Source organism: Labeo rohita, chromosome 11, assembly GCF_022985175.1.
Source record: "Labeo rohita strain BAU-BD-2019 chromosome 11, IGBB_LRoh.1.0, whole genome shotgun sequence".
Classification (NCBI taxonomy): domain Eukaryota; kingdom Metazoa; phylum Chordata; class Actinopteri; order Cypriniformes; family Cyprinidae; genus Labeo; species Labeo rohita.
Window position 1 is genome coordinate 14,685,185 of NC_066879.1, and position 17,964 is coordinate 14,703,148.

Here is a 17,964-nt window from a genome sequence, read left to right on the forward strand (position 1 = left end):
ATTGTAAATATATAAATAAATAAATTCCCTTTTGATTTAATACTGAAAAATATTATTATTGGTAATATGTATGTATCTATGAATTGTAAATAAATTAATAAATAAATAAATTCCCTTTGGATTTAAAACTGAAAAAGATTATAATTGGTTATATATATATATATATATATATATATATATATATATACATATATATATATATATAAATTGTAAATAAATAAATAAATATATTATACATAAAATATAAATATATAAATATATATAATATATATATATATATATATATATATATTTAGAATAAATAAATTCTAAATATATATATATATATATATATGAATTGTAAATAAATACATTGACTTTTGATTTATACTAAAAATTATTATAATTGGTAATATATCTATATCTATGAATTGTAAATAAATCAATAAATAAATTCCGTTTGGATTTATACTAAAAATATTATAATTGGCAATATGTATCTGTCTATGAATTGTAAATAAATACATACATAATTTTTTCCTTTGGGTTTAATACTGAATTTTTAATACTGAATGCTCAATTTTATCACGTATTTCTATTGTGCCGATTAATATGCACTACAGTAGCGATGCTGTACAATGTAGGTCACACAGAACATGCAAAACAATGCAGGAACAGTGTCGACCTTCTGCCACAGTTCACAATCAATACTACTGTGTTATGTTCGTTAATTATGCGCCTAATTAGTTTAGCTTCATGGATCAGTCGTTTATGGCTGTGCTGGGTTGTGTATTACTGTGTCAGCAGCACACGTTCTGCGAACGGGCGTGGCCGCGTCGCCGGATCGCCCCGCCCACTGTCCGCTGATTGGCCGCCGCAGCTGTCAATCATCCCCGAGGCCGCGCCCGTTATCCGGGCAGATTATGAAGCAGCAGCGTTCAGCATCATCTCTGGCAGACTCATCTGGATGTATACATGGCATCAACGTGGCGCCCAATGTCTCTTGCGTTATTTTCTTTTGTTTTCCTGCAGATATCCTCGTCTTATGAGCAGCTCTCTGCCTTCGTGGAAGGAAGGTGAGTGGATTATGTTGAAATAAACCAGAGATGTGGTGTTTTAGGCGTCCCATTCATTCAAACGGGGAAACAAAGCCTGTATATATTGTGCATCTATGCGTTTGCTGAAGGAGGATGAACTGGTGTGGCAGAGACAAACTAGTGCTCGCCTCCTTTGTCCACCCTTCACGTCTGCATTGAGACTCAACTGAAGGCTCTTGCAGTGAAACACAAGAGAAAATCCATCGGCATCAGTTTACAGGGCAAATCCATATTTGCTACTAAAATTGGAGGCAGAGATGTGTGTTGGATGAGAACAGATGATGATCAGCATCACTGAAGGAATGTCAGGAATGTGGAGCATCTGTTCCAGCTTCATGCTGAGATGAATGGAAATATGAATTTTTATGAATTTAATTCTGATGTGCCATTTACTGCTGGGCTGAGCGTCACATAAAACATCATTTGTAGAATCAAGCTGCAGGATTGCATTGTGAATCATTTATTTATTATATAAACGAGTCTGAGGCCTGTTTATTATTAATAATTCATCTTTTGACGCACTAATGAATGAATAACTTTTTGTGTGAATGAGTTTGTTGATTTTGAGTTGTTCATAGGAAGCCAGGTAGATTTTATTAGCATTTTATTCATCCACAGAACAGAATTTACAATAGACATTATGCAAAAGTATGTGCACAAACAGAAACTAATAATGTTTATATTATTTAAATTTACAATTAATCATTTTTAAAAACTTTTTTGAGCATGCAATATTAAATTCAGGTGTTTCAACAAGATGGCAGATTGGTATTTTATTTTTATCCACCAGATGGTGCCTATAGGTATGAATATTTTATTTTATTTTATTTTAATTTTCCAGAAAACTGCAATATATATTTAAATCGACAAACTCATGTATTGTAAAAATGATGAAAAAATAATAAATACAGAAAATAAACCACCAAAAATGCCACTTTTGCCATTTTATTTTTCCGGAAAACCTCAATATATATTTAATTTGACAAACTTATGTATTGTAAAAATGATGAAAAAATAAGTAAATAAATACAGAAAAATAAAAAACAGTAAATGCATTTTTTGCCATTTTATTTCATGTTTTGTTTTATTTTACTAGAAAACCTTAATATATATTTAATTTGACAAACTTATGTATTGTAAAAATGATGAAAAAATAAGTAAATAAACACAGAAAATTTGATTTTTGTAATTTTATTTTGCTTTATTTTTATTTTATTTTATTGTATTTTATTGTATTATTTAAATTTTATTTTATTTTTCCAGAAAATCTCAACATATATTTAATTTGACAAACTTAGGTATTGTAAAAATTAGGAAAAAATAAGTAAATAAACAAAAAAAGAAACCAGCAAAAATGCAATTTTTGCCATTTAATTGTATTTTTCCAGAAAACCTTAATATATTTTTAATTTGACAACCTTATGTATTGTAAAAATGAAAAAATGAGTAAATAAATACAGAAAATAAACCACAATAAATGCATTTTTTTTTGCCATTTTTTTTCATTTTTTTGTTTTATTTTTCCAGAAAACCTCAATATATATTTGACAAACTTATGTATTGTAAAAATTATGACAAAATAAATAAACACAGACAATATACCAGCAACAAAAAAAAGTGATTTTTGTAATTTTATTTTACTTAATTTTTCGTATTATTATCGTATTATTTAATTTTATTTTTATTTTTCCAGAAAACCTCAGCATATATTTAATTTGACAAACTTATGTACTGTAAAAATAAGTAAATAAACGCAGAAAATGAACCAGCAAAAATGCAATTTTTACAGTTTTATTTGTATTTTATTTTATTATTCAATTGTATTTTATTTTCCAGAAAACCTCAATATAGATTTAAAAATTATAAAAAAAAAAAACAGAAAATAAACCAGCGTAAATACAAATTTTACCATATTATTTTGTTATTTATTTTATATTTCCAGAAAACCTCAATATATATTTAATTTGACAAACTTATGCATTGTAAAAATGATTTAAAAAGTAAATAAACACAAAAAATAAGCCAGCAAAAATTTTTATTTTTGCCATTTTATTTTTATTTTATTATTTTTTAAATTATTTAATGTAGTTTCATTTTCCAGAAAACCTCAATATATATTTAATTTGACAAACTTATGTATTGTAAAAATGATGAAAAAATAAAAAATAAACTAGCAAAAATGTAGTTGCCATTTTATTTTATTTGTCCAAAAACCTGAGTATCATTTAATTTGACACACTTACGTGTTGTAAAAAGTCTGACGGAATAGGTACATAAACAAAAAATAAACCAACAAAAATGCATTTTTTGCCATTTTTTAAATTTTATTTTGTTTTATTGAAAACCTGGGTATCTATTTAAGTTTTTGACACACTTGTAAAAATACTGATTAAAAACAAGAAAATAACCACATAAATAAATCAGCAAAAAAATACAAATGAGTTGCCCTAAAACATACACACAGAAATAAATAGAAACAATTTTCACTCAAACAGCCAATTTTGAAGTAGAAAAACAAAAATAGTATTTTTTTTTTCTTTACAGTGAATGCAACTGTTCTTATTGTTTTCTAAGCAGTAGGCATTTTTATGGCCACATATGCTGAGTTTCTCTGCAGTCGACTTCATACTGCAGTTTATATTAAAAACACAGCTCTAATTGGCAGCATATTGCTTCGTAGGAGCTGTAAGCGTGTAGCGTTTCTCCACTTGCACAGATGGAGTTTTACTACATGTAGGCCAGTCCGGGCTTTAGCTGTGTATTAACAGATTTGATTTGGTGAAGCATCTAGATGCAGACAGAACTTTAAAGACACTCTAATCTGAAATATGCTGCATGCGTTTGGAAGCGGTCAGCAGATTTCATTGATTATATAAATGTGCCGACGGTGGCCCTTCGCTGGCCCACATGTTCAGGTACGGCGTTGAACGGATAAGCCACTGCCGAAGCAGACAGAAGAAAGGATTTGTGTTTCTTTCAAGCGATCTGGCTGTACTTTATTCGCTCAGGTTGTTGTTTTGGATGGTGCCATGCAGGTCAAGATCGCTTGATGCAGACTAAATATAGTTATGCAACAATAACAGAACGCAATCCCTCCCACATCTCCCTCGTGGGCTTCTGTTCATTTGACGCAGTCATCCGAGAGAGAGAATTACTGATGCCGTTTATGAGAAAATCAGAAGAAGCGTCACAGGTCTGCTGTTGTTTACAGGGCAGGTAAACAAACAACACCTCCTGCATGGACAAGGGCAGATCCGCACTCGCAGGGTCACTCGATCTGCCGCGCGGTGGGAGTCCTGAGGTGATAAATGATTTTAGATTGGCGTGACGACGCACAGCAACAACAAATACATGCTTTTAGTGTTGAAAAGCAGCAGTTTAGGTTGTATTAAAGAAACATTACTTAAATACAAGTGTAGCGACAGCATCTGATGGCAACGCTGACATGTTTGTTTGCAAAATATAGTGTTATTTTAGTATAATTGAAATACTGCGAGAGTTTTATTAATTTTCTGAATCAGTTTTTATTTTTATATTTTAAAATTTTATTTTAAATTTAAAGTTTTAGATATTTTATTACACGTTTCTGTTTTATATTAATATATATATATATATATATACATTTTTATAAATTAAAAAAATATATATATATATATAGTTGTAGTTATTTTAGTACAGCAGGTTAAACTTTTTTTTAATTTTGTCAATTGAAATAAAAAGGTTTTATATATCTTAACTTTTAAGTTAATGTTTATTTTATTTTATGTAACAACATTTTTTAATGGTTTTAGTTTTAGATTTAGATTTAGATTTAGTTAACTACAGCAAAAAATTTAATCGAAATGCAATTAAATGCAAATAATTTAGCAGTTTTTTTTACATATATTTTTTTAAACATTATATGATATATATACAGACAAACAAAAATACATTTTTATTACTTGAAATAAAGTAAACATTAACTAAAATAAATACAAATAAAAAGTTTATTTCAGCTAATTGCATTTTTTATTTAATTAAGTGATCAATGCAACATTTTTAATTACATTTAGTTTAGCTTAATGTACTAAAATAACTAAAACTGAAATAAAATGAATAAAAACTATATTTTATTAAAAAAAGAGTGAATGCAAAAAATAAAAACAGCAAAATTAATAAAGTAGACATGGAAAAATATATTTAAAAATATTTTAAATATTAATAAATCTAAAATAGTTTTTCATCAATTACTTGAAATAAAGTAAACATTAACTAAAATACATTTTTTAAAAATAAAAACTTTATTTTAGATAATTGCTTGTTTTTAAATTTAATTTAGTTGTCAAAGCAACATTTTTCATTTTAAAAAAATAACTAAAACTGAAATAATATTAATAAAAACTATAGAGGTGTTTAAAAAAACAGTAACTACTAAAAATGACAAAACACAACAAAATTAAAATTAAAATGAAACAGATAAATATACTTAAATATTTAAAATATTAATAAACCTATAATAGTATTTCATCGATTATTCGAAATAAAGTAAACATTTAACTGGAATAAATTTAAAAATATAAAAACTTTATTTCAGCTGATCACTCATTTTTTTAATTTAATTTTAATTTAGTTGTCAAAGCAACATTTTTTTTTATTTTAATTTAGTTTAGCTTAATGTATTAAAATAACTAAAACTGAAATAAAATTAATAAACTAATAAATTAATAAATTAATTTCACAAAACATTGAAACAGAAAATATATTTTAAAAATACTATAAATCTATAATAGTATTTTCAGTTACAACATTTCAGTATTTTGAAGTATAAGTTTTTCATTTAATATTTACATTTTTTTTTTTACCTTTATTTCAATTAATGAAAATAATTTGAATAGTTTTAGTGTTAGTTCACAATAACAACACTGGTATGAATTTAAAAAGATTTACATTTCTACATTTTCTTAAGTGTGAAAAATTAAATTTTCTGAAGTCTAAAATATTAGTGGTTGCTATGCGGTTTCTAGGGTGTTAAACCAGCACAAAGGCTGCAGGACGAGTTACGTGCTGAATTTTGATCACATCACTATGAGCACTAGTACTAGTGACTGATGCTTGACTCTGGAAACACTATAAATTCTTCTCACACACCATAGATTATTTATGTGCACAGTTAATCGATCCAAACAGAGCTGCAGCTCACCTTAAAGAAAACATTTACTTATGTGTTATATATTTTTATGTAAGTTAGAATCTCTTCAGCTTCATTTTTGATCCTTGCTAACCGAAGACGTCCACGTCTTTCTTTGATCCCTGACCGACATTATGCGCCAGCGGCGGTCAGACTGACCCGTAATGAGGTCTGAGAACCAGGTTAAGCCCATTTCAGCAGCATTACTCCGTGATTAGACGCTTAAACTGTTCATCTCTCTGTAATCCCTCTTACTGTTGAAGAAATTACAAGAACATGTCTCAAACGTTTCTCCTAGACAGCAGTAGCAGGTCTCCTGCTTCTCAGATGTTTCTCTTGAAAAAAAAAAAAAAAAAAAAAAAAAAAATCAGGAATCTTGCCTGTGTTTGTCAAGAAATAGTTCTTAAAGAAACAGTTCACACAAAAATTTAAATTTGCTGAAAATATACTCACCCTCATGTCATCCGAGATGTAGATGAGTTTGTTTCTTCATCAGATTTGGAGAAATGCAGCATTCCATCACTTGCTCACCAATGGATGTGAATGGGTGCCGTCAGAATGAGAGTCCAAACAGCTGATAAAAACATCACAATAATCCACAAGTAATCCACACCACTACAGTCCATCAGTTAACATCTTGTGAGGCCAAAAGCTGCATGTTTGTAAGAAAAAAATCCATCTTTAAGATTGCTTTTAGCTAAAATTTGTCTTCATAATCCATAATAACACTTCCTTCAGTGTAAAAGTCATCTAATCTGAATCAGGAGAGAAATCTGCACAGATCTAGCACTGTTTACAAGACAAAACAGTCCAAAAGAGTTTAAAACAAATGGATTTTAATGTGAAAAGACAACAGAAAACTGACTTTTTCATTGGAGGAAGCGTCATTATGGATTAAGGAGTCATATTTTAGCTGTAAACAATGGTTTGAAGTAAACAACATCTTAATTTGTTTCTTACAAACATGCAGATGTTAATTGATGTGGTGTGGATTACTTGTGATGTTTTTATCAACTGTTTGGACTTTCATTCTGACGGCACCCATTAACATCCATTGGTGAGCAAGTGAAGACTGAAATAATAATGCTGAAAATTCAGCTTTGATCACAGGAATAAATGACATTTTAGCATATATTCACAGAGAAAACAGTTATATGAAATTGTAATAATATTTCATAATTTTAAAGATTTTTCTGTATTTTTAAGCAAATAAATAAAGCATTTGTGAGCAGAGGAAACTTAAAAAAAAGCAGTTTCCGTTTTTTTTTTTTACCTATATTAACATTTTGAATGGTAGTGTGATATTTTAATAATAATAATAATAATAATAATATTTCATATTACTGTTTAACATTTTAGGGTGTGTAAGTTTAATTAATTAATAGTTTAATTCATCAATGACACATTAAACTGAATAAAAGTGACAGTAAAGACATTTATAATGTTACAAAAGATTTATATTTCAAATAAATTCTGTCCTTTTGCTCTTTCTGTTCGTCAAAGAATCCTGAAAAAATACGTTTCCAGCTGTTTGGACTTGGATGGCACCCATTCACATCCATTGGTAGGCAAGTGAAGACAGGAGTTATGAAGCTGAAAATTCAGATTTGATCACAGGAATAAATTACATTTTAGCATATATTTACATAGGGAAAATAGTTATTTGAAATTGTAATAATATTTCACAATTTTACAGATTTTTCTGTATTTTTAGGCAAATAAATAAAGCATTTGTGAGCAGAAGAATTTTTTTTTTTTTTTTTTTTTACCTACCCTAAACTTTTGAATGGTAGTGTAATATTTTAATAATAACTGTTTCCAGCTGTTTAGACTCTCATTCTGACGGCACCCATTCACATCCATTGGTGAGCAAGTGATGTAACGCTACATTTCTCCAAAACTGATAAAGAAACAAACACATCTACATCTCAAATGGCGTAGTTTTCAGCAAATGTTCATTTTTGGCTGAACTATTCCTTTAATTCTAGACATTGCCAGGATATTTCAATATGATATTCTCATCAAATGATCCAAACTGATTTCATATCTGTTGTTGCGTGTTAATTGACTCATTTGTGTGTATATTTATTTCTCCTGAGGCATTTCAGGAGAAACGTCTGATGTTTAAAGTAAACGTAACCGAGATCTCCCGAGAAACAGAAATATATCCCGCGGGAACAAAGCGAAGTGACTTGAAAGCGAGTACGTCTCACTTCACGGATGGTGACGTTCCAGCAGTGACTCACAGCATCAAAGCCTCCCGTTTCTCATTCATATTCATAACGCGTGAAGATCCGATCTGCAGCTCAGAACGAATGATTGTATCCAACTATAAAACTGACTTCAGTTGTTTATGAAGTTATTCATCTGATTAATAACACGCTCATGAAATTCTCATCCTTACAGCTCAGATGATGCACCATCCCAAGACGTCAGAATTCAACAAAGTAAGTTATTTTAATAAGTGGTTTGCATTGCATTATTTAAATCTCATATTACTAAAACATATATTATTGAAGATATAGACTGACAACTGATATTTACATCATTTTATGTAAGTAGCATCAGAATTTCATCACCTTTTGTCCATATAAATATCAGCATCTGGATTGAATTATTTACTATATGAGCCATACAAAACTAATGCATTAAAAAAGTTAAATAAACTAGGTTAAAAGTGTGCATATTTTTGCATATTTGTTAGAAAAAGTATGATATATTTCTAAAAGGTGTAGTATTTAAGGGAGTGTCTGTTCACCTGATGTCGGTGTTGTTGTGCAGATGGGGTGGACGCTGACGGCGCGGTGTTTGCGGCTGAAGTTCGTCTCAGACGAGCGCTGCAGGTGAGTCCGTCTGCCAGCCGAGCCAATGTGACCTTGTGCCGCCGCCGGGGTGCAGATTTCCCTCCAAACGTCCGAAGCAGATGAATTTAATCCTTGACAGACTGCACTGTCTTTGGAAAAACAGATTACAGACATGCTTCATTTTTAATCAGGAATTTCACTTTGATTTAGGATACGATACGCTGCCCCAAAAATCTTTAATTCCCAAATGTGATTTCTGTAAACTCTTTATTTTAACAGCATAGGGAGAACGGGGCTAGTTGTCACATACAGATGCAAAAGTATATTTTATAAATGCACTGACATTATAAATGTCAGACTTTTATTGCTGAAAATAGTTTGTACTTAAATTTAATTATAATATACTGTACGTTAGCCAAAACATCAGTTGTAAGAAATGTATACTTATATAATCAAGGATGGATTAAATTAATCAAAAGTGACAGTAAAGACAATTATAATGTTAAAAAAGATTTTAATTTCATATAAATGCTGTTCTTTTGAACTTTCTATTCAGCAAACAATCCTAAAAAAGCTAAAATCTATCACAGTTTCCACAAAAATGTGAAGCAGCACAACTGTTTTGAACATAATAATCATAAATAATGATCTTGAGCAGCAAATCAGCATATTAGAATGATTTCTGAAGGATCATGTGACACTGAAGACTGGAGTAATGATGCTGAAAATTCACATTTGATCGCAGGAATAAATTACATTTTATCATAAATTTAAAATAGTAAATAGTTATTTTAAATTGTAATAATATTTCACAATTTTACAGATTTTTTTGTATTTTTAAGCAAATAAATAGAGCATTTGTAAGCAGAAAAGACTTATTTCAAAACTTTAAAAAATTAGATTTCGTTTTTTACCTACCCCAAAATTTTGGTATGTGATGTGTGATGGTAGTGTGATATTTTTAATATAATAATCTGTGCATATTACTGCTTAAAGTTAATTAATTAATACTTTTATTTATTAATGACACATTAAACTGATCAAAAGTGATGGTAGAGACATTTACAATGTTACAAAAGATTTCTATTTCAAATAAATTCTGTTCTTTTGCTCTTTCTCTTCATCAAAGAATCCTGAAAAAATAAAATGCATAAAAGTTTCCACAAAAATATTACACTGATAATAATCAGAAATGTTTCTTGAGCAGCAAATCAACATATTAAAATGATTTCTGAAGGATCATGTGGCACTGAAGACTGGAGTAATGATACTGAAAATTCAGATTTGATCGCAGAAATAAATTACAATTTAGCAGATATTCAAATAGTAAACAGTTATTTTAAATTGTAATAATATTTCACAATTTTACAGTTTTTTCCTGTATTTTTAATCAGAAAAATGCAGCCTTGCTGAGCTGTTTTTTCAAAAACATTTAAAAATCTTACAAACTCCAAACCTGAATGTGTGTTGTCACAATAATTTGTGCTGTTATTGTACATATTATTAAATTTTACCCATAATTAGACTATAATACCAACCTTAAACTTGTGAATGATAATGTATGCTGCTCTTGTTTCAGCCGTACCGATGGCAGCTTCACTCTCCTCCACGCAGGAAGTTGCTTCAGTCTCCAGGATTGTTGCCGTACTCTCCTCTGAGCGTTTCGTACAACGGCAAGACCTGCATCCTCTTCAGGGCCCGCAAACTGGCCATCAGGTACAGGAATCACAGTTTAGTGGATCTTACGGAGAGAACCTTCAGCCCAGATGCGCCGGTGGACACCAAAGGCTCCTTCTGCAGCAAAGACAAAGCCATGTAAGTTTAGCTGATGCTGCAAACGTAATTTAGGTTTTTTTTCACCAGCAAAAAATAGGTCCAGATTGCATTTCACGCTAAAATAAAATGTAAAAAATATTATAGTAATTATTCTGTGCTTAATGTCACAATGCATTTTTGTTTTTTGGAGTGAAATACAGTAGTACCTAGACATGCTCTGATGTTTTTTACATAAATAAATGATCAAACCAAACCAGCCTGACACAGCTAAGACCTGAAAACCACCTCAGACTGGTTTAAGATGTTTTATTAAGAGTTTACAGAGATATTTAATCATTTTTTGATATGTTTTGTTATTCACCAGACTCAATCTACGTTTTGGCGACGTGGAAGATTTAAGAGGCCTCTCCATAAGGTTATTTCTTATTTATTTTGATTTTTTATGTTTCATATAAATACATTTTATATTGTTATTTAATTCATAATTCATATTTTAATTCATATAATTTCTATTATTTTTTTTTTAAATAAAATAATACATATATAAAATATTAAAATCAATTTACATACACATATATATACACACACACATGCCTATAAATAATAAATATTCACTTATATAATTGTGTATGATTTTATAAATATACTGATGTTCAATAAATAATGATTTTTTTTATTTTAATATTTTAATATTCAAATATTTTAATTTGAGATAAATGGTAACCATTAACCATAAAACATTATAAAGAGGTTTTCATTTATAGAAATATTGCAGTCAGTTACAGACAGCTTTGGAATTAAAATTATTATTTTTTTATTATTATTATTATTATTATTATTATTATTATTATTATTCATTTTAATTTTTACTTTATTATTATTATTATTATTATTTTTTTTTTTTTTATTAAATTTATTTTTTATATAGAAACTTTTGCAACAAATGCAATTTTTTATATAGTTTCATGTAATGTTAATGATTACCATTTATCTCAAACTGTATATTTGCAATTTTACTGGTGTCTTCACATATGTTGATATTAGTTAATGTACAGTGCCTTCAAAATCTGAATTTAAAGTTTAAAATATTTTTATTTATTTTTTTTATGCTAGAAAAACAAGCAAAGAACAGAAATGATTTTTGAAATGCTTTGCAGAGAAACAAAGACATCTTTATTTCCACAGGCTACAAATGTCAAACACGTTCTACGAGTCGGCGGGACAGAACTGGTTCACCCTCGATAACGTTTACATCCACTACAACTGGACGTACGAGGCCACGTTCAACGCTACAGATGTGTACGCGCCCTCCACCAACTCATATCACTGCCAGCACGTCAGCAGCCTGCAGAAGTACGACACGCTGCTGGTGCCCAGCGCCAACACCGACCACGCCGCAAACTGGCACATAACCTTCACCGACTTCCAGGTTGGCAGGCAACACTTTCCCTCCATCCTCCGCTGATAAAAACGCTTCATACTGGAGTTGTAGCATCTTATGCTGTATTTTTAGCCTCTGGTGGGTGTAATGTGGTTACACAAGCTTGTGGTTTGGCGTGAGAGCAACGTCTTTTTAGAAAGCTCGCGGTCCAGAGTGTGTGGAAGAACATGAGGAGTTTGGGTGAAATTAAATGCTTTTTAATTTTAATTTTGCTTTGCCTGGAACATCACTGACCATTTCTACATGATACAGAAGCAGACAAATACTTTGTCAAGTAAAAAAAAAAACAGGTTTTGTGTTCATCTGCTTCTCCCATTTGCTCTTTGATCACTCTATATAGACTAATACAATCAAATACAACAATAATTTCTCAAATATGTCTATGTCAACTGATTTCCTATTGAATCTTTTGATTCAGATCAGATCGTGAATCGTGATCGTGAATCATTTGATTTAGGTCAGAACTTCAGAGTGGGTTTGACTCAGAATGGGACTTCGGAACGCCCAAATCATTCGGTTTAGATCGAAACTTCAGAGCGAGTTTGTGATTCTTTTGATTCAGATCGGAACTTCGGAGCAGGTTCGCAAAGCGTGAATCATTTGATTCACTTCAGAACTTCAGAGTGGGTTTGCGAATCTTCTGATTCAGATCGGGACTTGTGGAGCCTGAATCATTACATTCAGATTGGGTCTTCGATGCAGGTTTGCGAATAATTTGGTTTAGTTTGAAAGCTCAGAGCAGATTTGCAAATGTTTTGATTTAGATCGTAACTTGGGAGCGCAAATCATTTGATTCAAAGCAGGACTTCGATGCATGCTCGCGAATCATTTGATTCAGATTGGGACTTCGGAGAGCGGATTGCGAATCTTTTTTTTTTTCTTTCTTTTTTTTCATTAAACAGTACAAAATATTCCGAATTTGACAGTTTTGCCAATCTTTTGATTTAGATCAGATCGTGAATCGTGATCGTGAATCATTTGATTTAGGTCAGAACTTCAGAGTGGGTTTGACTCAGAATGGGACTTCGGAACGCCCAAATCATTCGGTTTAGATCGAAACTTCGGAGCGAGTTTGTGATTCTTTTGATTCAGATCGGAACTTCGGAGTGGGATCAGGAGTAATTTCGTGAACTGAATGATTCACGATCCGTGCTCCAAAGTCCTGATCTGAAATGATGGTTTGCGAATCATTATTCAGATGGAACGTCTAATCATGAATCATTTGATTCAGATCGGAACTTTGGTGCAGGTTCGCAAATAAATTGAATCAAATCGGAACTTCGAAGTGTGAATCATTTGATTCAAAGCAGGACTTCGATGCATGTTCGCAAATCATTTGATTCAGATCGTGACTTCGGAAAGCAGATTGCGAATCTTTTTTTAATTTCTTTCTTTTTTTTAATTAAACAGTACAAAATATTCCAAACTTGACAGGTTTGCCAATCTTTTGATTCAGATCAGATCGTAAATCGTGATCATGAATCATTTGATTTAGGTCAGAACTTCAGAGTGGGTTTGCAAATCTTTTGACTCAGAATGGGACTTCGGAACGTGCAAATCATTCGGTTTAGATCGAAACTTCGGAGTGAGTTTGTGATTCTTTTGATTCAGATCAGAACTTCGGAGTGGGTTTGTGAATCTTTTGATTCAGATCGGAACTTCGGAGTGGGATCAGGAGTAATTTTGTGAACTGAATGATTCACGATCCGTGCTCCGAAGTCCTGATCTGAAATGATGGTTTGCGAATCATTATTCAGATGGAACGTCTAATCACGAATCATTTGATTTTGATCAGAACTTCAGAGTGGGTTTGCGAATCTTCTGATTCAGATCAGAACTTCGGAGCAGGTTCGCAAATCATTCAAATTAAATCGGAACTTAGAAGTGTGAATAATTTGATTCACTTCAGAACTTCAGAGTGGGTTTGCAAATCTTCTGATTCAGATCAGAACTTCGGTGCAGGTTCGCAAATCATTTGAATTAAATCGGAACTTCGAAGCGTGAATCATTTGATCCAAATCAGGACTTCAGAGTGGGTTTGCGAATCTTCTGATTCAGATCAGAACTTCGGAGCAGGTTCGCAAATCATTCGAATTAAATCGGAACTTCGAAGCGTGAATCATTTGCTTCACTTTAGAACTTCAGAGTGGGTTTGCGAATCTTCTGATTCAGATCGGAACTTCGGTGCAGGTTCGCAAATCATTTGAATTAAATCGGAATTTCGAAGCATGAATCATTTGATTCAAATCAGGACTTCGGAGCGGGTTGTGAATCATTTTCAAAGGTGTTGTATTTAGTAGAGCCACTATGACATGTCCCTACCAATATACCAATACTAAATTGTCCCTAGCAATATTTTTGACCAAACAATTACATATCTATTGTCTGTTGTTGTGTCCCCACCAAAGCCAAATTCAAACCCACACCCGTGATAGTTAGATGGAAAAGAGTTTTTAAAGATTCAACATCTTACCACATGCTTTTTCCTGTGCTTATCCTTACAGATCCAGGCGTTTAACGTTCAGTCCAGTAAGTTTGCGGCGGCCAGCGACTGCGCGACCTTCTTCACTCCTGCCATCCTGATGGGTCTGATCACGTCTCTGATCCTGCTGCTGGTGCTGGCGTACGCGCTGCACATGGTGGTTCACCTAAAGCACATCGACCGCTACGAAGAGCACAAGACCACCGTCTACTTCCCGCGCAGCACAGAAGCGGAGAGCACAGAGAAGAACAACCTCTAGGGTCCCTAGAGAGACGGACACTTCTGTGACTGTGAGCTCTGGTGGCCGGACGGGAAGAAAACTCCCATCTGAATGGAGAATCAGAGCTGTTTGGGACTGACTGCACCACGGCAGTGACATCATTGTGGTGGGACAGTGGAAGTCCGAATCAGGTTCCTTAGGGAGCTTTACAGGCTCGGCACAACGGAGGATTTGGAGATATCAGCCAGTTCTCACCAAAAATCTAGGAATTAAACATTCAGCGTCAGGTTTCATAAGCGGAAGGAGATCTTCAGATGTTTGAATGCGATTCGAAATAGCACAATATTCAATATATCTCGCATCTGCATCGTCTGTCTTAGCTTCTGTTTGACTGCTAAGGACCAGATAAGAACTTCAGCACTGATGCTTCTTTGAAGTCAACATGAAATGGTGTTTCGCAAGCAATTTATGGCTGTAATTTTACATATTGCGAATAAAATGCCTTGATTTTTTTTTTTTTTATGATTTAAACTAATTGGATGGTATTCTTGAAGCCCGTTTCTGCCATGGAATGAAAAATAAAATAGGTAATTGGGACATTTTATCTCACAATTCTGAGTTTATTTCTCGCAATTCCTGGGAAAAAGTCTGAATTGTGAAAAAAAATTTTCTCTCAAATATGAGTTTATATCTCACAATGCTAAGTTTATATCTCTAAATTCTGAGTTAATATCTTGCAATTCTGAAATTATATCGCAACTATATGATTATATCTCAGAATTTTGAGTTTGTATCTTGGAATTCTGAGTTTATATCGCAATTATGTTTATATCTCGGAATTCTGAGTTTATACCTTGGAATTCTGAGTTTATATCTCAGAATTCTGAGTTTATACCTCACAATTCTAATATTATATCTCACAATTCTGAGATTATATCACAAATATGTTTATATCTTAGAATTCTGAGTTTATATCTTGGAATTCTGAGTTTATATCGCAATTATGTTTATATCTCGGAATTCTGAGTTAATATCTTGGAATTATGAGTTTATATCTCGGAATTATGAGTTTATATTTTGCAATTCTGAGTTTATGTCTCGGAATTCTGAGTTTATATCTTGGAATTCTGACTTTATATCTCAGAATTCTGAGTTTATACCTCACAATTCTAATATTATATCTCACAATTCTGAGATTATATCGCAGTTATGTTTATATCTCGGAGTTCTGAGTTTATATCTTGAAATTCTGAGTTTATATTGCAACTATGTTTATATCTCAGAATTCTGAGTTTATATCTTGGAATTCTAAGTTTATATCTTGGAATTCTAAGTTTATATCTCACAATTTTCGAGTTTATATCTCGGAATTCTGAGTTTATATCACAATTATGTTTATATCTCGGAATTCTGAGTTTATATCTTGGAATTATGAGTTTATATCTCGGAATTATGAGTTAATATCTTGGAATTATGAGTTTATGTCTCGGAATTCTGAGTTTATATTGCAATTATATTTATATCTCACAATTCTGAGTTTATATCTCAATTATGTTTATAGTTCGGAATTCTGAGTTTATATCACAATTATGTTTATATCACAATTCTAAGTTTATATCTTGCAATTATGTGTACATCTTAAAATTCTAAGTTTACCTGCAATTCTGAGTTTATATTGCAGTTCTTGCAGTAAAAATGTCTAAACTGTCAGATATAACGTCACAACAAACTTTTAAATTTTTTATCCTGTGGTGGAAAACGAGCTTCCATAGTATGGTGAACAACGTGCACAATGAATCACAATAAATCCAGCAACGTGTATTAAGAAAGCATTTTGATTTCATGTTGACTTTGAAGTTTTAAACTGTGAATAAACCATTATGATAATGTAATATAGTTTTAATTTGCCAATCAATGACACAGATGAAAAAAAGGAACGCATTTCCCCATCGATTAGGAAATTGGTGCTGATTAGCAAAACCTAAAACTCGAATTAACAAAACATGCTGCGTGATGGTTTCAAAACGGTGTCTAACCAGCAAATAGATGTTTAATTTTTAACAAATTTCCCTTGAGGAGTTGCAAAAAATAAATAAGGAAAATTTTAATTAATTACTGATGTTATTTTGAGAATATGTATTTTTAAAATAATTGTGTTATGGTATTTTTGTGTAGACTGTATGTTAACTCTGGTTTTTGTAATATCTTATTTAATTTTTTATTAGTCTTTTGTGTATGTTTTTTGGCTGTGGTGAAGAGCGGCTTCTTATTACTTGGATTTTTAACTGATGACTGAAACAAAACAACAATGGAAGCAACATGACATTTGTTGTGTAGTAAATATGCAGCATGCAGTGGCTAGAGACATTTCTGAACCAGAATAATCAGATGGTTTGCTTTGTACCATGTACTGTATATTGGTAATAATTATCATAATGTGCTAAATAAGGGAAAATATGTTTTTTTTTTTTTCATGTACACATGTATTTGGGAACATAATAATAGCTTAACTTTGTTCAGCAGACATTTATGCAGATAAAATGGAGAGATGTGGAATGGGCTATGATGTATTCATGTTTGATGATTATTATTGTCCTCTCAGTTGAGTTCAATAAAACCAGCAGCACAGTTATGTTGCAAAATTATTTTGTTTACTGTTTAAATTCAATCCATTTTATATTAGGTAGACTATTTGTGACCCTGGACCATGAAACCAGTCTTAAGTAGCACGGGTATATTTGTAGCAATAGCCAAAAATACATTGTATGGGTAAAAATCACTGATTTTTTTAATGCCAAAAATCATTAGGATATTAAGTAAAGATCATGTTCCATGAAGATATTTTGTAAATTTCCTAATGTAAATATATCAAAACTTAGGACTTCATTAGGACAGCTTTAAAGGTGATTTTCTCAATTTTTAACCCTAGGATTCCAGACTATCCTAACAAGCCATACATCAATGGAAAGCTTATTTATTCAAATCTCATTTTCCAAAA

General features: G+C 31.4%; 1 protein-coding gene across 1 annotated transcript; it reads left to right on the forward strand.

Moving 5' to 3' along the window:
• Window positions 1-900: 900 nt before the first annotated feature.
• On the forward strand, window positions 901-17,611 carry atp6ap1la (ATPase H+ transporting accessory protein 1 like a). The gene is made up of 7 exons (XM_051123515.1): window positions 901-1,055; window positions 8,650-8,690; window positions 9,025-9,086; window positions 10,627-10,862; window positions 11,188-11,238; window positions 12,009-12,252; window positions 14,769-17,611. Exons 1-7 carry the CDS (start codon window positions 955-957, stop codon window positions 15,003-15,005), a joined length of 972 nt encoding a protein of 323 aa, XP_050979472.1. The 5' UTR covers window positions 901-954; the 3' UTR covers window positions 15,006-17,611.
• Window positions 17,612-17,964: the final 353 nt, after the last annotated feature.